Raw genomic sequence first — 23,523 nt, 5'->3', positions numbered from 1 at the left:
GCAAAGTGACCCTGAAAATTTTGCATCTGTGTGAATCTGGACATTTTACTATCATACATTCAGATTTCGAGTTTTAGTTAAATTAGGAGCAGCTTTGAGAACCACAGTCCTACCAACCTTCCCAATTCTTTCCCCCTCCTTTCATTTAAAAATTGCATGTAATTGTTAGTCAATAACCTGCAGCTACCAAGGGGAATTCACACTTGCTCAATCTGCAATTTAAAGTAGCACTTTTAATAAACACACTGGTGATATCATGCATTTTTCAAACTGGCAGGCAAAGCCCTTGAAATTTAATAAACCAAACACAGCTAACCCTTTATTTCCTTTGTCTTTCCCTTGAAAACTTTGTCATGCTTTCTAGTTCTCTTTCTTCCCCTACTAATCAAAATCTTTCTTCTCAATACGTTGCAGTAGAAGCCAGATCATCAGCTGAATAGGTGATTTATAGAAACTAGGAGATGCGATCCTTAAGGAATGAAAGAGCAGTTAACAGAGCTTTGCTGCCTGGAATGCACAGCACTGGGGGTCTGCTCCTTTCTGGAGCATGCTCTGTGTAAGGATAGTGCTCCGGGTAATGTGGTGGAACCGAATCAAATGACTTGCGTTGCCAAAAGCATCGGCAAAGGTTTCAGTTAAATTCTCCATTGTCACATCTCCTGTCCCCTTTTTACCGAGTCTTCTTTCCTTTCTTCGCTGATTTCCGGGTCTCTTTTCTAGTGTGTTTCTTTCCCTCTCTTATCCTCCCGCCTCGGATTGCCTGGTGGGGGAGCTGTGTCATCCCTAAGCCAGACTGATCTCCCTCTAGTTGCAAAGGTGGGATCAGCAGTCTGCACACGCGTTAGTAAAGGTGATACTTAATAGATGAAGGCAGATGGGTCAGTGTGTTAACGGCAGAATGCCACTCAGGACATCGTGTTACCACCATCAGCCAGTCACAGAGGTACGCACGGGTATGTATTTTTCAATTTTTAGCATCAGAAGAAAATACTGCTGAGAACAACCTAAGCATCTTTAAGCAATTAATAGCTTTTGCATGATTAATCAGCTTGACAAGATTTTTATATTGGGGACTCTGAATGGGAAGATGAATATTCTTTTGAAAAATGTCAATTATCTTATAATATCATACCCAGCACTTGAATTTGAAATCAGGAGGGCTTGCCCTGACAGGCAATATAATGACAAACTATTTGTTCTTATGTTAGCAGTGTTATCTTTCATCTGCCGATCGTGTGACATTTACCAGGTTTTGTTAACGCAGATTGGGTTTAGAATGTTTATTGTTGTTATTGTCAAAATGTGGCTAATACTGAGAGCCATTGAGACAAATCACCGTGCAGACTTGAACTTGGCTTTAATTTTTTTGGGCGGGGGGGTGGGTGTGCATGATAAGAAAAATGTGAGCACTCGTGGTTTCTCTTCCTTTGGAATTCTTCTTACAACAAAAAGATATAAATAGCATAAAGTGAGCTTTAGGAGCCATGGTTTGAAATGTAATTTAAGTGAATTTTTATATAAGTGGAGAATAGTTTTCAAAGGTCAGATTATACGAGGTGTGACAATTAAGTTTGCGAACTTGTTGCAACAATGTTGCTAACTTTTTTGATATCAGAGGGATTATTCATTATGAATTTGTACCAACTGGACAAACAGTTAACCAAGTTAGACGACCTGAACTTTTTACCAGTTCATGGCTTTTGCATCATGACAATGCACCAGCTCACACGGCACTGTCTGTGAGGGAGTTTTTAGCCAGTAAACAAATCACTGTATTGGAACACCCTCCCTACTCACCTGATCTGGCCCCCAATGACTTCTTTCTTTACCCCCAAATAAAGGAAATATTGAAAGGAAGACATTTTGATGACATTCAGGACATCAAGGGTAATACAACGACAGCTCTGATGGCCATTCCAGAAAAAGAGTTCCAAAATTGCTTTGAAGGGTGGACTAGGTGCTGGCATCAGTGCATAGCTTCCCAAGGGGAGTACTTCGAAGGTGACCGTAGTGATATTCTGCAATGAGGTATGTGGCACTTTTTGTAGGATGAGTTCGCGAACGTAGTTGTCCGGCCTTGTATGTGTTTGTTCTTGAGAAATTTTGCAAGACACCTTTTGAAAACAAAAGAGAATATCTCTCTTTTGATGACTAGAAGAGGACATCTGTGTTTTTTATTGTTTTATTTCAGAGTGGAACTGCGCAAGGTTGGTTGGTACTGAAACTTTTAGGATGAAAGTTGGAACAAACGTCTCTGCTGTCGGGAGGGAGCTGATGTTCGGCGTAGGAGTGAGGGGAGGATAGACTTGACTTCTGAGGGGTGTTCTGAGGAAAGGGAGGCAGAGGGCATCCAGATTGTTTCGGGCAGCTTCAGGGGAGAGGTGGCAGGCCAGGAGATTCCAGAGTTGCTAGAAGATTGGCTGGGGAAATGATTTACACCAGAAGTTAAAAGTAGTGACTTTTCTGTTTTCTAACAGAACATGTTCCTCAACGAATGAAAAGGGATCCTTGGAAAATGCTTTGAGATGAGATGAGATGGCAAGAGAAAATGTAGCATGTAGAAGCTTCTAGCACCCAGTAGTACTCCATCCTCCTTCCTTAGCTGTCTACTACAGATTCGGAGTTTTGCTTTATCCCGACCCTTTCCTCATTTTAAGAGGACAGTGAAGGCTCTGGTCCCCTCTTTTTTTCCTGGAAAAGTGTTATTTTAACAAAATACCCAGTGTTATGCCAAAAAGGCCAATGTTATCCCAAAGTGGCTAATGTATAATATATCTAAATTCATCCAAAATTTGTTGATACTCCGAAATACTTCTGAAATTCAAATATTTGTGACCAAATGTTTGGATAAGATTTTGTGTGTGTTTATTTATCAGATAGGGATGGGCACCGACCATGTGCCGGGCACAGCCCCCACCCCAGGAAAGCCTGGCATTGCCCTTGCTCCTTTGCTTCTCCCAGGCCTGGCGCTCTTCTGTCCCCAAGACTCCAGATGCTCTCCTATCCACTTGTGTCCACTTCTGGGGTGGTCCTCTTTCCCCAAAATGGACTTAGAGAACAGAGCAAGGCCAGAGACTTTTAAAAGCGTTTCCTTGTGGATCATGACCCCAACAACAAAAATAACTGACAGGTTAGTGAAGACGATTCAATAAATCCCAACCCTGTCCATTAATAATAAAAGCTTGCGTCAGGATTTCCTTAGCTGGGAGAAGAGAATCTATCTGATAAAATATTGAGGCTTAAATAACAATTGACATAAGATGCTGGGCATTTTCTCACAAGTATGTAGTAATGCCTTTTGAACTTGACCTCTCTAAGTGCTTCATGAAGTTACTGATAAGACATACCTCTGGCTTGTGAAAGTAAAGAGTGATTTGTACCATAATTGGCAAATATGGTGTACCTATATAGTGGGAAAAGCAGATAGACGTCTGGTTTTTCATCGCAGCCTATTTACACCGACTGTTGGAGAGTTTTCTGGAATCGCAGTTGTATAAACACACCCAGCTGAATACAAAGTATTACAAGTCACATAGACTGGCAAATGAGCGATGTAGCAACACAAATATTTTGAAAGCTGTGGAAGCCAGTGAGAGTATCCTGATACTGTTCTAACTGCTCCGACGGAAGTGTTTGCTGCCACAGCAATTGAGACGAAACCTTTCCTTTTTGGAAATGTTTTCTGGCAGAACAAATGCTTGATCAAAATTTAAAACAAGATTTGGACTTTTCATGTGGTGCCTTTTATAAAATTGTTTTATTTTTGCTAAGTCTCTCCCTGTGTACATGAGAGGAATGGATGGATGGATAATTATATCGTTATATAGTTAGAAAAGTCCTTATTTTAGGTTGAGGAATTGGTAATGTGCTCTCCTGAGTTGGTGGGGTATTTCTCTTCTCACTATATTCCTTCTATCAGTAACTGGCAGCCTGTTTTTGATGGGACTGAAAATATGCAGATTAGCGAGTGTAAGAGTGGTCCAAGTGAATTGTCAGTAAATTACAATGGAAGTTTGAAAAACATAGCATACTTGAGAGATGACACTGTATGTCTGTCTCTCCAAAAATGCAGAACTCATAAATGCTGAAAGGACTTGAATGCAGATGAGTGAATTTTGGATGACTTTAAGCATGATTTAAAGATAAAACATTAGTTTGATATTTGCTATCACTTTTGGGTTTGCATTTACAAGACTCCTATAGCGACAGCTTCTTTTTAGTCACCCATTGAAAATATCTAAACGTCTAGTGACTTTTCTGCTTCCCACAGGAGTTAATGTCGGTATGGCAAATATTATAAATATTTATATGCTTTTGGGCTTGTGATAACAGATTTGGCTGAAAATGAGTTTGCCTTCGTTGCTTCCCGCCTCTCACTCACCTTCATGAAATTAATGAATAGATCCATTGTTGGTGTCTTATCTTCAAAAGATAAAGTGTCTGTGAACTGACGGGAAAACAGGAGCCCCTAAAATAGATGAGATTCCTTTGGCACATGACATACCAAAGGGTTCTCCCAGACTGCTATTTGGGACGGTGTTGGACTAGATTTTCTTTCCTCTCATTTCCCTTTACCTCATTTCACCATTGGAAAGTGACCTTCCTGCTCTGGGGTGAAGAGCAGCTACCTGTCTCTGTCTCCTGCCTGATATTGGCCCCTCGCAACGCTGTGTGGTGTCTACCATTAGATGAGAGTGTATGGATGCCGGGAGAGCAATGAGAGGACAGGCTTCTCTCCGCCAGAGCTCTTGCTTCCCTCACTGCACAGTGAGAATTCTCACTTTCCTTCTGCAGTCAGTATCAAGAGCCCTTTGTGGTTTTCCAGTAAGGAAATCTAATATTTGTGATATACTGATAACTCCTGAATGGCTATCTCCAGCCAAGACCTCTCCCCTAAACTTCAAGTATGAATATCCAGGTGCCTGCTCCACATTTCCAACTGGATGTCTAATAGACTTTATAAACATATCAAAACTGTGGCCCCCTCCCTTTTGCCGCCACATCTATTCCACTGCAGGTTTCCTCATTTCAGTAGGTGGCAAATCCATCTTTCCAGTTCCTTAGACCAAATAACTTGATGTCGCATGACTCTTTTTTCTCTCGTACCCCACATTTGATGTGTCAGAAAATCCTGTTGCCTCTAATTTTAAATCTTTTCCAGGATCTGACTACCTCTCTCCTCCCGTTCTGCTGCCTTCCTCCCTGGTCCTTATCTGGATTCCATCATAGCTTCCCTGTACAGCCTGTTTTCAATCCGGTAGCCAGAGTGAACTTTTAAAAACATAAGCGAGATCGTGCCATGCCTGCTCAAAACTCCATTTCACCCAGAGTAAAAGTTTGTCTTGGCAATTTCTCTTTGTTTTCGGGGTATCAATCACAGGCCGAAACTAAACCTTAGAGGAGAGAGATTGTTGTCTGTCTAAGCTACAGAACTTGCAGCTGTGTCAAATCCTTTAGAAAAGGAAAAGGCTCCCCTGCAAAACTCTAGTCCCCTGTGTTCTGTCAGATGCTCATAGAGAGTGTGGTCTCTAATGAATCTCCTCCATCTTTTCTGTGATGGCAATGAAGATCATTCTACCCTGTCTCATTTAATCATTGAAAATAGCAATGTCTACTTAATGCAGCTACTGCGGTGTACCTTTAGTCTTCATTAAATAAGTTTGATAAAAGTGTTTCTGTTGGAATTTTGGGAAATTTATTCCCATGGCTCTTTTGATAGGGATTAAATGAGCACAAAACAGTAGGAAGCCTATGCAAATTAGAAAACTAACTTACATGTTTAATAAGCAGTTCAGTTTTTACTCTTATGAATACATTTGTTTTGCTGAGCTTTGATGTGTTATAAGGAATGTCAGAAAGTCCTCTCACGATAAGTGCAGGATATTTTACCCCTTTCATAACACCTCAGCATTTTATTTCATGGCATTATAAAAATGGAGAGCAGGATCTGACCCCTCATTCAGTGAGATTTGCCTGTCCTCGGGGACGTTTACCACCTATTGTGTGTGGTAGTGGTAGGTGCTACCAAATTCTAAGCTGCTTGAGGGCTTAGCCCATCAATTTGACCAAGAAGGAATTCCAGTCAATATTTGTGGATTAAAGAAATGAAATGTAATATTGAACCTAATTCAGGTAAAAAGGACTTTAGCCATCAGCCTCCATGAAAATTGACTTTTTTGAGGCTAGCTTAAAATCGAAAAATGGATTTTTCTACTTTCAATGGGACTGAAAAGATGCAGGCAATAAACAGAGCAAGAAAGATTTTTAACTTTTGGAATTTTATTTTCTATAGCAACTGGATAGAAAAATCTAACACAACAATTTCAATCATTAATGGCTTATAAGAGGGGAAGCCAATCATAAAGGAGGAAGGTTAATGTGTTTCTAGAAATTCAAACACTCAGAACAATCGAGTCTGGGCTCTGACGGAGAGGGCGGGGGGTGGGGGGGTAGGTATGTTTCCCAGGTACCTTCTTAAGAGTTCTTTGAAGTGGCAGTTCACCATCAGGGAAAGGGCCAGGTCCCTGTTGGCTTCTCTCAAGCACCCTTCTGAAGTGGTTTCATTTCTCTTGACTAAAGGATGAAGCATTTACTCACCAAGGAGAAACATACTCTTTATCGAGGCACTTTAGGGTTTTCAATTAAACACACACACACACACACACACACACACACACACACACTCTCACACTCTAGTGCATAGTCTGGTGAATGGGCAATTGAGCATATAGACAAAAAACAGTAGTAAAGTTATCTTTACAAATACGGGATGATTTTCTTAGCAATCAATTATTTAACTATGTGAGTATTTCTATTTCTATTTAAATACCTCTGTAGAAATTTTATGTCATTTGGTTTTTCCATCTAGACTTCCCCTGTATGCATTTCACTCTATTTCCATTGCAACCTTTGTTCCCCATTTTCTTTGTAAATGTGCTTATAATTTGGTCACTATGTTTTTCTGTCTGTATTAGGAACTGTGAGAACAAGCTTCTTATTATTCAGGACCTTTTTTCAGAGTGTACCTACAGGTGCTCTATTAATACCTGTTGAGTGATTGAACACTTGACTGCATTAGGGACTTTATTCTCTCCCCTTTATCTCTGTGAACTGTTGTAGTTATTAAAAGCTATAGGTTGTCTTTTCAACTCAAAAAAATGCCAATGATGGACCCATCATTTAATGACCAGTTGAGGTCTTATTAAAATGCACATTCAAGATGATGAGCCTGAAACCTTCATGATGTGGTTAACCATGAGTAAAATCTGCACGTGAAGCAGAAAGACCCTTAACCTAGGAATCAGAGAGAGTTTCTGACCTGGGTCTATCATTTACTAACTCTGAGGAAGCCATTTAACCACTCTGAGCCATTTTCTCCATCTAATAAATAGACGTGACTGCCCTGCCTACTTGATGGGGTGATTTTGTGGGAATCACATAAGATAAGGTACCCCAGTGTAGCAGAATTGGCAGTCCTCTATATCCGCCTCTCCCATTCTCCTACACTTCCTGTCAATTCCACCTCTGTACCATGTACTGGAACCCATTTTTCTTCTCCATCCCCTAGCCCAGCACTGCCTTAGTGTGATGGCTGTTAGCATTTTATGCTTTTCTTGGCTTATCAGCCTCCCAACTCCCTGATTCTAGGCTTATTGCTCTCTCATCCCTTCTCCAAATTCTAACCAGAATGTGAAGAATACACCTCACCACCTTTCTTCTGTGGTTACCACTCTTCATTTCCCCCCACCCAGATCCCCACCATCCCAATACCTTTAGGGTAAAGTTAACTTCCATAACATGAGGTAGAGGAGCCCCTCATGAAAGGATACCTCCCTTACTTCCTCTTCAGCCTCAATTCTCATTAGCCTCTTTCCCCCATTCATATTCCCCACTTTTGTTAGTCTTTCTTTGCATGTGCCAGGACCCTCAGCTTAAAAGGAATCTGTTGCTCCCCCTTTTCTTCTACTCCACATTTAGATTGGACCGACTCAGTTCACATGTTTCCTCCTCTTGGAAGCTCTCCATAACAAACATTTCAAAGCTGGTTTTGAACCCTTCCTCTAGGCCGCCTGTCACAGTGTCACACAACTGTCTGTTTTCTTGGCCTCGGCTGTAAGAATCTAGAAGGCAGGAAATGTGTATTCTTTATTAACATGATGCCAAGAATCACATAAATGTTGCTTGCAGTTTTCATTAATATTTGAAAAATTTTAAAATCTGAGGGCAAATTCTGGTGTATCATCTGGCTTATTTAGAGGCAAAATAGAAAGCATTATCATGCCTTTATATAAAGCTATAAACTGTTCACACTCAGGATAGCAGGGCTCATTCCAGCTGTTCTCGCTAAATGGTTTCTCACCAGTTGAAATGCACAAAGAATTTCCAGTAAGATTATTCGTCTTGGAAGGAGAAGTAACTATGCCAAGAAATCCTAAAGTAATTCAGAGTTTACCTGGGGAAACTGTGTTTGGGATGCAATACCACAATATTCTGTAAGAGTAAATGATGTAGATGTTGTCAGCCAAAGCCAGATATTCAGGACAAGGGTTATCGTATTTATTATCTGGAATGATGGTGCAAACTAAAAATGTTAACCCATGGAAGAAGAGCACAGGTAAACAATTTAATGATTGATCCATAATCGATTATCATGGTAAAAATGGTCTGTTTGAGTCTTCTGGAATTGAGGAATCCAAATAATGGAAAACTGCTTCTGCACTCTGCCAACTGGGATAGTCTGGCTCCCATGACTTTCATCCCCAGGTGTCATGCCTGTCAATGTTACACTATATGGCAAAAGGACTTTACAGATGTAATTAAGGTCACTACTTAGTGACTTTAATAAAGGGGATTAGCCTGCATTATCCGGGTGGGTTTAATGTTATCACACAAGCCTGTAAGAGCTGGGCTTTCTCCTAGCTGATGAAGAAGAGAAAGTCAGAGAGATTCTAAGTATGAGAAGGATTCAGTGCTGGCTTGAGGATGGAGGAAGCCACTAGGAAGCTGAGAAGGAAATGAATTCTGCCAACAACCTGAATAAGCGTGGAAGCAGATTTTCTTCGGCAGCCTCCAGATAAGAGCCCAGGATAGTTGACACCTTGATTGAGGCCTGTGAAACCCTAAGCAGAGAACCCAGCCACGCCTGCTAGACTTTGGATGGACCTACACAACTGTGAGATGATAAATCGCTATTGTTTTAAGATGCTAAATTCAGGGTAATTTGTTACAGTAGCAGTAGAAAACTACTGTGCCAACGTGACGAAATAAAAAAATGGGATTGGGGTAAGGAACCTTTTGGTTTGGGAACCTTTCTGTTAGGAAGACTTGATTTCCAGTGGTCCTTAATATGGAATGCACTATATCTGACAAACACTAAAATGGAATGCCCTTTCCGACAGCTGTAAAGTAAAGGGTCTTTATTTCTGGCTGATCCAAGATCTGTCCCTGACCTCTAGAACATCACAGTTGACCCAAGGCATGCCTCTGCCTGTGTCTCAGACTTCTAAGGGCTCCAGTGGAAAAATCAACCAAGGGGATCTTAACATTATTATATTCTGACTTTGTTCAGGAAAGGTTAACAATAACACATTGGAGGAATGAAGATTGTTTTTGGTAGTAGAATATCAAAGGCTCATTTTTGATTTTTCCAAGTGTTGTTTAAAAGTAGGACATTTAAGATGCTAACTTCTTTTTAGTGCTGTTTTTCTAATGTTGCCTTTATGAGAGCCATTCTCTTTGTCAAAGGCCCTTCCCTCCCCAGCCCCACATGCTCAAAATACACTAATCTTTTATTAATGAAAAGAGAGGAGTTGATTTTGACTTCATTTAAGAAGTACTGTACTCTCATATTGCAATTCTAAAAGCCGTTCTTTTTTTATTATTATTATTAGTTTCAGGTGTACAAAACAATGTAATAGACATTTACACCCCTCACAAAGTGATAACCCCCCTCCCCCAATCTACTGCTCCTCTGGCATCGTATTTAGCTGTTACAATTCCATTGACTCTATTCCCTATGCTGTACTCCACATCCTGTGACAACCTATATATTAAATTATAGTTGACCTTCATTTTAGTTGTGATGTACAGGACAAGCAAAAACTTAGGGCTGGGTTATGCTTTGCAGTGTGGTGAATTTGTCCATATTAAATATAAAAACAGTTAACTTAGTATCAAAATAGAGAACAGTGGAGGCTGCATAGGGTAATAGCAGAGTCAGAAATTAACAGAGTTGATAACCTACTTAATCACTTACTTTTGGAGAAATTGACTATTGGCTACAACTTTTTGGAGGACACATTTTCACTTTTCAGAACACAAAGAAACATGCTCATAGATAACTCTGTATGACTAGCCAAAGAATAAAAATTAAAAATTCAGACTACTGACTTGACGCACCACCCCTGCCAACAAAGATCAAAAACTTGACAAATGTTCTTTTTGCTTACTTTGGTTATTTTATATGTGTGATGAATCCGAGATGTAATCCTCACTTTGGAAATGAAAGTTTTATTTGTTCTGCTGCACACTCATTTCACCATTCAGATATTGTCTACACTTTCTTGCTTTTTTAAAGTCAGTCTCTTTTTCCCCAGCATGTTTATTTTTTCAAAAGAAACATTTACTTAGTATGAGCAAACCTACTGCACAGTGGCGTTTCAAAGGCTAGGCTGGCTACTAAATTATTACTCTCCCTTTCCTTTCTTCCTTGATCCTAACACCTGGGACAGTTGTTAATCCAGATCTGCTTTTTGTTGTTTCCCCTTCTAAATATGTTCTCATCCCTTCCTTCTGAATGGAAATTTTGGCTCTTTCTCTGCATTTTACCACTCTCCTTTACTTCTCTATTACTTCAGTTATTCTCTGAGTATTAAAAATATATTTTTGAAGTAATACAAGAAACACAGATCTTGATTTTTTTAGGCTTATCATGTAATCATCTAAAATTACATTTATTTAAAAAGCCTTATTATTATGTCAAATAACTTGCTTTCTCTTCATAATCCTTTCATTTGAGTCTTATATAAACACTTTGTCAGTTCCCAGTAAATTACAAAATATGAGTTGGAAAATGGCCCATGTACCTGAGAGGAGGAATATATGAGAGGAATAAATAAGGAGAAAGGTTTGGCATCCAATTCACAGGCCCTTGCATGGGGCTTTCAAATCACTGATGACTGTCTCTGCCGTGGAACTGTGTGGCAGTCGGCAAGTCACTTAACTTCGCTGGGTCTCAGCTCTTTCATCTCTAAAACGCAGATGGTAATTCCCTAACTCATAACATTTTCATGAACTTCCAGTGGGATAATGCATGTAAATCTTGACAGGAACCTGGATAGACCTGTTAACTGCCATTTTTCTTTCTGTCACGTGTGTGTGTTAAATGCTCCATAGCCTCTGCACATCTAACTGGCATTTGTCACACTGCAGCGTCAAAGAGGGTCTTTTCACTTTGGGTTTTCAGTTTCCTAAGTGGATTGGTAAGAGTCATAGTAGGTACCCGCTTCTTTCTACTGTTCATATGTAAATGCTTTCAACCAATGCCTGGACATGGGTAATCCTGCTTCACTCTGATTTGCCATTTATCGGGAGCTATAAATTCAGCTGCTATTCAACCACGTAAACAAGGGGATTTGTTTTCATGGTGCCACAGCCTGATAAGCCTTATTACTCTTTTGTCACTTCAGATTAAGATTTTAAAAAAGAAACTCTTTTTTTGTTGTTTTTTGGTTTTTTGTTTAATTTCACCTTTTCTGTTTCAGTGCCCCAGACTGCTGTTGCTGAACAAAATCAGACTGGTCCTCTAAATGTCTAAATGGTTTTTGGTGTTTCATAGTATTTTTTACCTCTGTGCTTAATTTCAGTTTCCAAAATTTGCAATTACAAAAGAAATCCTTATCTATGCAAAATCCAGTGCAGCCTCACAGAGCTGGTTCGACCTCATGTCAATAGGATAAAGAGTAGGAGACGAGAGATGACATGGATTTGTATGCTGCTTATACAGCTGGCTCAATTTGCTTTCTTGTTTAAACACTGCAAAGCAAAGACAAGCTAATGTTATACACATGACAGGATGTATTACCTTTTAAAAGCATATGTAAGAGCAAAGAAGCAAGGATAGATTCTGGGAAACTTTCAGAAATCTACCAAGCACAGCATACTTTTTATGGATACTATCAAGATGGGTTTTATTCAACTTAAGACCATGTGTCAGGTTATTTTAAAATTCATTTATTGGTATTGCAGCTAAAAAATAGAAGGAAGGGGAATATTTAAATACAAAACCAGACTCTTTAGAAAGTAGTGATGCAGAGAAAGTTAAATTTCAAACATACGGGATATAGCCAAAACTGCATGCAGAGGAAAATTAGTAAACTTACATGTTTTCATTTTAAAACAACAACAAAAACAACAAAAAGAAAAAAAAATCAAGATTTCAACTCAAGGAAAAGTATCCTTGAGCATAAAAGGAGCATAATTATTGAAAAACAATACAAATAGGGAAAAAATGGGAAACCCACTGGAATGTGTTTCATACATTACAGGTGTCTGGGTAAAAGAAACGAGGGCAGGGAAGTGGCATATGTAAAAGAAGGGAGAGAAGAGGGGGCTGTATATGGCAAAATATGATGTTTTAACATTACAACTTGGGAATCCAAGACAACATTTAAAATTTTGTTTTTAATCTTGGGATCATTTTGGCCAAATATTTTCAAATCATCTTTTTTTTTTCTAAAAGACTTCCTTGTCAGATCCCCAAATATTTCTCCAACACTTAAGTTGCCCGTAGAACTCCCCTGCATTCCCTCATGTATCAGCCTAGCAATCCTCAATTTTTATTTTATTTTTTACTTTACAACAAAAGTACATCTGTGGTTTTTCTTTCTTTTAGCTTTGGGTGCATTAGATAGTGAGTGTATAAGACTGAATCCTTGCTGTTTCTGACAGGCCAGAAGCATATTCTTTTATCTATCTATATCGCATAATTTTGTGCCCCAAATAGTACTTAGAGTTCAACTAGTGTGAGTCTGTCATTACAGATGTAAAAAAAAAAGCAAGACCCAGAGACATTAAGGTTCCAGGTCTGACATAGCAAGGTGAGGACTAGAAATTGCAATACTAGGCCAACTGCTACTCTGTCTCCACCTTAGTTTGTAGCCAGGCCAGTTGCTATATGCACCAATCCTTTCAAGACCTTACAATGAATTTTCTCTTTACCTTTTATTACAGGAAGATTTGATAAGCAGGGCTTCCATCATTCAGACTCACTTTTTTGCTTATTTCTTATGTTTAAGACTGGCCCAGTGACAATTTTTATGATATTCTTCAATAGTTTAAAATTCTATTTTTACTTGAATGCCCATTTGTTGTGGAAGAAAACCTTTAAATCACTCCACTAGTCTTTCCTCTTTGGAAAACTTTTTGGCAGGATCTGCTAAAGCTGAATATACAGAGGGTGCCAAAAAAATGATGTATGCATATGTTAAGAAAGGAAAAAACTATTAAAATTGTAATAATATATACTGATAACAAAAGATGAATACAAGTCACGTTTGACTTCTGCAATTACAAGAGGTGCTCAAAGTGGTTACCATCAGCGTCCAGACACTTCTGATTACGGCAAACTACTGCTTGAGCAACGCTGACCAAAGTGTCCACTTGTATACAAGTTTTTGGCCCTCCCGATATGTGTAACCTAGGAAGCAGCAAATTCCCCTTCTGGGAATATACCCAACATAAAGGTATAAATCCGTTCACCAACTGACATGTATGAGAATGCCCATAGCTGCCTTATTCAGAAAGGCCCCAACTTAGGAAAAAAACAATAACAGCAAATGTCCATTAATAATTTAATGGATAAGCAATTCTGTTACCATAAAGCAGTAAATAAACAGATTACTGCTATCACGTAGGTGACCCTCACAAACATAATGTTAAATGAAATAAGCCAAAGAGAAGAGAATAATTCCAATCATAAAATTCAAAACCAGTAAAACCTAATCTCTGGTGATTGTGTCAGGGTGGTGGTTACCCTGGGGAGGGAGGACATACAAGGAATTCTGGGAGCTGGTAACCAACCATGTTTTGATCTGGGTGCTGGTTACGTGGGCATTCACTCTTTGGCATTTCATTGAGCTGCACACTTATAATTTGTGCACTTCTGTACCCAATAAAAAGCGTACTTAAAATGCAGGCTAATTTTAGCTTTCAGTTCTGCTTTATGTGAGTGGATGTGGGACTCTGCTCTCACTCTGCTGAGCTCAGTCCTGCTATAGGTATTCTCAGACGTGCTATGGAATGGTGAGTAGTTAGGAGGGAGCCTCCTGCCTCCAGATCTGGATTGAATTCACACCTCATCCTTTGGCAAGCTTATGGCCTTTGAAAATTAGCTTCTTACTGAGTCTCCATTTCCTCAACTTGAAAAATAGGCATAATTACAGCTCAAACACCTCAGGGCTGTGATGTGAGTTAAATGAGATAGTGGATATGAAATGCTCAGTTCAGAGTAAGCACCATTAACTTCCAGCTATTATTTTTATTTGTTTCCCTAAAGACTATTCTGTGCTTATAAAATACAAAGCAGTCTTGCAGTTTGGCACCAAGCTGGACATAGAGCATAGACATGGGTTTGGGTTTCCTGTTCTTAAATCCTCAGAGAAGATTCATAAGGTCAGTTACTCAACTCTTCCAAGACTTCATATTCATGATGATTCAATGTCAGTAAACCAATCTGGAATTGCCCTGTCTCAGGCCACTGTTTTCTATTCCTGGAGCTGTTTGCTCCAGGCTTTTTGTCTTAAAACGGTTTCATTAATCCACTGCCGGCCCTCCCCTGGTTAATTTTTTCTTCATAAATATAAAAAATGCCAAGTGACCTGCAAGACTTTGTGGGTCTGACTTCCCCTAATGTCCTTGGTGAGCCCAAATGAGTGATTCTTCTCAGGAATGTTCTGGAACCTGAACCTAGCCATTGTTCTTTGGTGGGAAGATGATTGCTGCAAGTCGTACAGAGAGATTATAAAAGGGTGAAGATGAGAGGCCCCCGTTTTTTGATTAATGAAACTCATTAGTTCAGGAAACAATTCTCAGCCTTTCTGCTTGAAGATTATTGTTATTCATTAACCCAGATTGTTGAATCTTGTTTTGTAATGTGAATCTAAAAAAGGCTTCTCAGTGACCCGTGCACTCAGAAACAAATTCAGAGAGCTTGAAGAGAAACAAACCCAAAGTTTTTTGAAAAAGGGAGTTACAATGATCTATTTCAGTTTTTGAAATTGATTTCTTGACGTCACATCTTTTGGTGCCCACCCATTTTTCTATTTATCTTCAGAACAAAACTTATTGATCATACAAGGGCTCTACATCTCATCTCCCCACTTTCTTACTTCCTCTTCACTCTTGTTTATCTGAATCTGGATTTCCAATCCTGCACTGTGTTGTGCATTCACTTGACGGGTACTAACAACTTCTGTGGCCAGAGGGCAATGCTCACAGTTCTGTCTTTGCCTCCTTTAATTTACTAGCAGATTCTGTGGAGTTGACCACCACTCCCCCTCTCTCACCCCACCACGAAACAATTTCTTTTCTTGAATTTCAAGACATAACTTCATGGGCCACTTCCCACCTCTGTCAATGGCTCCTCCTCCTGCCCTTTCTGACCCAGAGCCTTACTGTTCAGTCCTCTGTCCTCTTCTCTTCCTGCCTTCTTTCCCTGAGTACTCTCATTCAGTGGTTTTAAGTTCTTACTATTGCTCATTTCCAAGTTGTTTTTCATCTCCAGCTCTGGCCTCTCTTCTGAGCTTCAGACTCACATGCAACTAACTGCCCACGTGAGATTTCCACTTGTGTGTCTAATAGCCCCCATGTAACATGTCTGGATTCCTTTCCCCTCCGACTATTCTTCCTCCAGTGTTCCCCATCTCAATAAATGGCACCACCAGCCTCCATCCAAACAGCTTAAGCAAACAAAACAAAACAAAACAAAACTAAACAAAAACCCTGGAGTTATCTTTGATTCCTCCCTTTCTTTTTGTCTCACATATAATCTTTCTGTTCTGTCTCCAAAATATATCTTGAATCTTTCCCTTTCTCTCTTTTTCAACACCAGTTCAAGCCCCCATCGTTTCACGCCTAGTTCATGACAATAGCTTCCAATTTCTACTTGCCCATACACAACCTGTTCTCCACACAGTGGTCAAAGAAAGCTGGTTGAAGCTCATGTACTTGTTGCAAAACATTGAACTCAAGGTTTGGAAATGGCATTTCACTCAGGCTCTGTCATAGGCAGAGATGGCTCTGACATGTTTCTTTTAAAAAGACAGAACATTTCAGAAATATAAATGGGAAGCAAAGAATTGCTAATCAACACCATCTGAATCCTGAAATGGAGAGCTAGGAAATATGCCAATGTAAGTATTCTGGATCTTTCTCCAGCTATGCTGCTAGAAACCCCTAGCTGTATGTGGAGGAGCGTCCTTTCTGAAGTATGAGGGGAAACTAGCACCAGACAACAACTTGCAGACACTGTGCTTATTTTCAAAGATTGTTTACAAAATTTTCCCCTGCTCTCCTGCTGATCTTCTGATGGGATCTATGTATCATGGACAATTGAAAAAATATCTTGGACAAATGTCATATTAGCCTTACAAAATTAAATTATTTGTGTATTGAGATGGCAGCAAATGCCTTTCTTTATCCAAGATGATAGCTCTGTGATTTTTAGAAAACTGGGTAGGAACATTAATATTTCATGCTTTTACTATTACAATATGTGGGCATTTGTGAAGAAATAAAGATTTTTGAGTAATGAGATACATAGAAATTCCATTTGATTTACATTTGTTCTTGATAAAACTTTTTAAAGATCTTCACTTCAAAAGAAAAATTGGATGGTAGAATAGAATTTTTTTGAAGATTCACTTTCTATTAAATTATTTTCACAAATTATATTTTGGAAAAATAGTTTGAAGATATTGCTATATACATAGTAAGGCGTTTTTTCCTTGCCTTATTCAGAGAAGGTTTATTTGTGCAGTTGTCCTCAGAAAAATTATATTTTCTCAACAGGTGCTTACCCTATGGAGTGTTTTATTCTTCAGTGACATTTTAGAATGTCTAAGTATTGGAATTACTACGTCATTGCTTAGATTGTCCCCTGTTTTCTCCATGAGAACATATATAGTGGAGAATTAAGACCAAACAAACTTTTCTAGGTCCCTCCCCCCACCCCACTTTTAATGGAGTAATTTGGTTTCCTGAAAATCATTCCTGTGAAACTTCCACCCTCACCTGTACCATCATATTTTTCTTATATAATGTGCATTTGAGCATGTCTTTACAAAAACCTGCTGTACGTTTTTTAGTTCTCAAGAAAGATAGTCCCTGGAAAGAAACCACTTCTATACTGTGTTGAGTTGATATACTTAGTAAGTGATAATGAATTCTTGTGGGCCACTGATGCAATTTGAGTAAAAGAATTCTCTTTCTCAGCTTCTGATTCAGGAAATTCAGATGTAAATAACCGTATTTCAGGATTTGAATCAAAACTGAGGTAAGAGGTTACGAATCCCAACTGATTTTGGACCATATTAGTGATTGTTCTTTCTGAAGAACTTGGCCATAAATCCTGCAGCTGGTTTTGTTATTGGCTCACTAAATTCTCATCTCACTCCGGGTCTGGCCTGACTTCCTCTCCTATCATGTTAGCTAAGCTAATGCCTCTACTTCCTGACTCCCTTGCAGCTAGAGTTCAAGTATGTGAGATAGGCTCTGTCACTCAGAGCCTATTATCTGTCACCCACATACATTGAATTTGGATGCCAAAGTGAGGAATGTAGGCAGTAGCTGCACAGGTTGTTTGGATCTAGTGGTAAACACAGCAGCACTGGCCTCTTGCTCTGCTGGTATTGGCTTCTGGACACTCGGCATCCAGACTTGTACATGATCAGTGATGACCATTGATGGCCAGCAGGTGGCAGTCACAGCAGTCTGGGTTCTATGGCATGTAAAGTTATCCCCTGGTCCTCCTGGAGATTCTAAAAGCTCCTTAATACACCCCTTTTTGCTTAATATAATTTGTAGATTCTATTGTTTGCATCTAAGTGTTCTGCAATGCCTTCATAACTACTTTAGTAAGGTGTTGGCTATATTGTTTCAATCATCTGATGTTCTTTCCCTAAATACTGAGAGTGGTTAGATGTTCTTATGTGTTTTTTTTAATCAAAATTTATGCAGTATTTCAGAGTCATATATAATTAAGATTGGGGGAAAGTTAGCATTTTAAAAATAAATACAGAGAATATGTTATTTTTCATTTATGGGCTTCAATCATGACCATGACATTTATGCAAACCCCACTCTTAGAAAAAACCAGTCTGTCAAAGTAGGAAATAATCAGGAACTAAGATGTTCACTCAAAATTGCCCAACAACATGAAACCAGAAGAGAGACTGGTGAAACGAGAGGCTAACCTTTGTCAGTAGGTGACTGACTGTATCCTGTGTCCTGGGCAGTTGGTGTCCTACCTGGAATAGGTATAGCATTCAAGAGAAGCAGGAAGTGTTATGATACAGCCAAAGGTTAGGCATGGGGAAATCATTAACATAAGGAGCACGGACTATTTGTCTCCATTCCTTCTTTCATCAGTATTAGTTCATCTTGGAGTAGAATTTGCCTACATTTTAGTTCAGTTTTCCTTAGTCCTTAAAATTTTTCTAATACACAAACCACTATCTTGTATGAAAACTTTTGATGTTTAACTATTACTAACTGAATGAGGTCTAATCCCTTTGACTTGATATGCGAGGTTCCTCACAACTGGTTGTGACTTACTTTTCCAGCCATGTCTCCCACTGTCACCCCTACAAACCCCACTTTGTCATCCCATTGGACCAGCCAGTTATCTAAGGCAGATTCAGTTGCAGTCAGTGATGTAAACAGAAGGGGATTTAACACTGGGTATATGGTATTTACAAGATCATTGGAAAAGCTTGGGGAATGGGTCCAAGTTGAACTCCCAAAGAATGACTCACAGAATACCATCACCCCCACCACCATCCAGAACTCACCAAGGGTGCTGTGACCTCTGCTTCAGTCAGAAAGTGGCTCCCCATTTTTTACTCCAAGACCACAGTGCTTCAGCTGTGTACCTTACCAGCAAAATGAATGCCACCTACCCTGCCTACCGTCCCCATGAAAATAGGCACTAGATACTGAGACTTCAGTTACCACTACTTCTGAAATCCCTGAACAGTCAAACTTTGCAGCAGCAATAGCCAAAGCAGCAGGAGCGTGGACTCAAGTCCTTACCCAAGTTCACCAGGTATACCAACTTGCAAATCAGGAAGCCTGGGTATAAGGGAGCCTGGGAAATGTGGTTTCCAGCTCACAGCCACTCACATGCAGTGTGTTCTGCAAGGCGGTTTCACGGGCTGTGTATAACCATCCGTTATACATGTGACTCAATACTCCCAGCAAACACATGACTTGATTTTTTCTTTATGCTTTTGCTCTTTCTCTTTTCTCTAGTTGGAATGTGTTTCATATCCTTCTCCATCTACCAAAGCCTTGTGCACCCCTCAGGGTCTAACTCACATATCACCTCCTTCATCAATTTTTCTCTGATATTATTTCTTTCCAGCCCCCATTAGAGGGCACCCTCTATTTTAAAATGTATCTTATTACCATTTGATTGTGTCTGTCTTCTTCCATCAGTGGAAGAAGAATGAACAAGGAGTACATTTATTCATTCATTTTGTCATTCAGTCAACAAGTTCACTGGCATTCCACAGCCAGTAAAGGCACAGTTCCTGTCTTCAAGGGGTGAAGGTGCTAATAGGGGAGAGAGATTAAGCACCTTTCAGGGTGGATAAGCCACAAAGGAGAGAGGATAGTCCATTCTCCTGGGGAGAGGGCATTGGAGATGGAAAGGTCAGAGAGGCTTTCTATGAGAAGGCTGTCTTCATCTTGGTGTCTCCAGGGCCTAGAGTGGTGCTTGGTGAGTGGTGTCTTTAACGAAGCAGTCAAGGCTGGAAAGAAATGACTTTTTGAAATGAACTTTTGTCTCTAGCTAAAAGCTCTCTATCCAAGCTATGATACTTTAACATTAGTTTGTTTGTTTTTTTAATACCACAGAACAAAGCTAGATTCTCTAGCACTCACTTTGTTTAAACTATTTCTTTTCTTCCTGTAATTCATTCCTTTAATAAAACAATATTAATGGCATGCTTACTGTGTATCAGATCTGGTGCTCAGCCCCCAGACCCAGTGGATCCAGCCAGCCATGGCCTCTGTTCTGTGGTCTGGATCATGTTTCTCATGGGAGATACAGTCACTAAACAAATAATTACCCAAAAACAATTAGTAGTGCCATGAAAGGGAAAACAGGTCTCAATGAGAACGAGTACCAGGAGGTGTAAGCAGAGTCAGAAGGTCAGGAAAGGTTTGCTTTCCTGAAGAAATGGCAATTAATCCGAGGATGATGAGAAGAGCAGGTAAAATGTGATCCACTGGTTCTTCTGTCTCCTATTTTTTCACATAACAACCGTAAGAGTTTTTTTCCTTTACCTCTTATTTCTCCCTTTGTCCACCCTCTCCTGTAATCATTTGATTGCCAATGTACTTCATATTCAAGAAAATAAATTCCAAATTTAACACACCAGGAAGCTTATTCAAAAAATAACTTGCATTCATGAGGTTGAACTAGCCATTATCTGTGTGGAAATTTTTGTTCAGTATTTGCAAGCTATTTCTTAAGGAGCATTTTCATAGAGGTTAGACGATTATGCACTATATAGGACAAATGCTTTTTCAGTCTGTTTTCATAAAGATGGGTAATTATCCTCTTTCTTTGAACGAGCCAGTGAATGTTATATGTCATCACATTGTGTCAAGTTGCAGAGCTACTGACTTTGCGTGGCCCCAAGGTTGGCGCTGTGCAGTCAACTTCATGGATGTGGCCCTGGCCCTCCAGGAGCTTACAAAAATACCAGAAGGAGGGCTTGCCATGTGTAAAATATACAAAGCATTAAGCCAAACAACTTAAAAAATGTTTTAATCACCCTAAGGATGGACAATTGATGCTAGCGCATGAGTAGACTGAGGGTAGGTGCTTTTATTAGGAAAGCAGGAAGAAAAATAAATTTCTTGTGGAGAATGGAGGCAACTTTTGGGAAATGCTATCTAGACGGCAGGCTCAGGGGAATTCGCTAGTCCTCCTTTGATCACTGTGGGAATCTTCTGAAACGGATCTCTCGCCATTTACATAGACCTGAGAAGAATTTGTAGACCGCTGCTGAAAGCAGTCCTCCTCCCCAAGACTTCCAAATGATCCCCTCTGCCACTGGGAGATTTTTAGGACATTCTACACATTTTAGTCCTCTCTGAATGAAGCATTCAGGTTGCCATTCAACATGTTGAGTTTGGGGTGCATTCTAAGTCAAATTATACAAGAAGCTATTTGTGGCATTCAGCAGCTGCAGAAAGAAGAGGCTGGTTTTTTGGGGGGAGGGGTGGGGGTGGTGCTGTTAAACACAATTGAACTGAAGATAGAAAATTCAGTATATAGTGTTGTCGTTGGTGATGGGCAGTTGTGATTGTAGTGAGGAAGAGGGAGGTCACTGGGCAAAGAAGTGCATTTTGTCCTACTTCGACATGGGACGTCCTGCTGAAAGGAGCTCTCCGTAGATGTGCTGGGATTTATTTTTGATAATGAATGTACTATATTGTCTGGAGTCTGTGGCTGATTCCTCTATCCAGTGGGGTGCAGTTGGTGAGTATTTCTCTTTGGAAAACAGTTATAATAAAGTAATTAAATTCCAGTCAGATGAAAGCTGATTGTGCATTAACATCCAGACAAATATGGAAAAGTGTAGGTATTTTAGGACTGCCCTAGGTAGCCTAAATGTATACTTAATTAAATACAGTTTGCTAATGAAAATGGATTGTGACAGCTTTGTTTGAACTTGCTTTATCATATAATGATTTATATGGATTGCCACTCACAAAGAGATAGGTATTTCAGATAAGGTAAAAATGGACCAAGCTGACTTTTCTGAGAGCCACTGTAAAATCTGAGAGAGGTTTGAGGAAACTATTTGACATTGGAAGAACCAATCGGTTTTATTTTCTCCTCAGATATCTTTTTTTTTCCTTTTTATTCTGCCTCAGGAAAACATTGATTGCCTATGTCTTCACTGTCAGTCAAATTCCTATAGTGATTTCTACCCCCGTCACCTTTTTCCTTTAGTGAAAAAAGCAAAAGATATCAAACACTGGACTGAATTATGAAATATCCTCACCTGTCATTACAATTCCAACCTTCATATTTTTGGCTGAATGTTAAAAATATTGCTGGGCACAGGACGAAGACTGCTGATCTGAATCCTTCCGAATATCACCAAGATGTGAAGAATTCCATTATTATTTCTTTTAATTATTATTTTGTCTGTTTTCTGTTTCAAATCCCCGTGATGCTGATGAGGAGGAGCTAAGCATGTCATTTTTTACAATTATTGTTTTGATGAGCATTTGATTTTTCTCAGAGACTTTGTGGGTGCTGCAATCAACATGCCTCCCTTCTCTTCCAGCTGTGCCCTAATTGTATTGCCCTCTAGTGCCAGGGCATGCCAAACAAGCATGGGCGCACTCTTGCCCTGTCAGTTCAGAAACCTACCCTGTGAAATCCTTGCTTTAGAAAGACTAGGTTACTAAAGTTTAGAAGAACTGAGTAACATGTCTCCATACAATAATTGATGTTTTCATTCTTGTCGCTTGCTCTCATTTCTTATTACCTTATTAAAAATATTCTTGTCTTTCTGAATTGAAAAAGAAAAACCAGTGAAAGAATATGAACAACTGAGTTTATCGGAAGGTTTTCTTCAGTTCAGAAGTCTTCAACTGCCTGACTTTGATGGAAGTTCTGTACTTCTGTACAGTTCTAGACTAATTCTGAGTATCATTTTATGCCAGGCTGCCCTTCCTTAGCTCCTGCTGTGTCACCTCCAGTATAATTACATAAAACCTTCACAGCACTCAGGCTTAATAAGGAGCTCTGGGTTCTCTGTTTTAAGAATTCTGCTGCTGTTTATTCAATAGTTTAAGACAATGAATTTTTTTTTAAAAAATCCAACACTAATCAATGTTATCTTTGCCTAGATCAACCTTGACCATTACTAAAAAGCCAAATACAGTTGGAGACATTTAACTATAAATATTATTGTCAGTTCATCAGCAAATGAAAGCAGTCTATCTTAATTTGTCTAATTACCTTTTTGTATGTGAACCAGCTGGCTTCTTAACAAAAGCAAGGGATCACACTGCTTATTAATTATAACATTTATTTTAACCATATGTGAAACAATATAAGAAATCACAGGAAGGAGAGAAAAGAAAAACTGAATAGTTCATGAGATTGTTCCATTGCTTAGAAAATAATTAGTTCAAATGATTCTTTTCTCTAAATCTTTATAGTTATGGATCGTTACCTGGAAAGAACTTAGGTGATAATAAATTTGATTTCCTTTT

At 39.3% G+C, this 23,523-nt stretch overlaps 1 protein-coding gene across 6 annotated transcripts in view; it reads left to right on the top strand.

The window, feature by feature from the left end:
• Nucleotides 1–23,523, top strand: part of NHSL1 (NHS like 1) — a 124,524-nt gene that overhangs the window by 27,558 nt on the left and 73,443 nt on the right. Inside the window, exon 1 of one of the 6 annotated variants that reach the window (XM_033097630.1) lies at nt 884–953. The exons of 4 other annotated variants lie outside the window; for them this stretch is intronic. In XM_033097630.1, the coding sequence (XP_032953521.1) occupies nt 899–953 (55 nt within the window). In that variant the 5' untranslated portion in view covers nt 884–898. Of the gene's footprint in view, nt 1–883; nt 954–21,695; nt 21,770–23,523 lie in introns of those variants that run through there. One more of the 6 variants, XM_033097645.1, reaches the window with a different exon arrangement.

Source organism: Rhinolophus ferrumequinum, chromosome 3, assembly GCF_004115265.2.
Source record: "Rhinolophus ferrumequinum isolate MPI-CBG mRhiFer1 chromosome 3, mRhiFer1_v1.p, whole genome shotgun sequence".
NCBI classification, from domain to species: domain Eukaryota; kingdom Metazoa; phylum Chordata; class Mammalia; order Chiroptera; family Rhinolophidae; genus Rhinolophus; species Rhinolophus ferrumequinum.
Note: the sequence above shows the minus strand (reverse complement) of the source record. Positions and strands in the feature narration are given on the sequence as shown.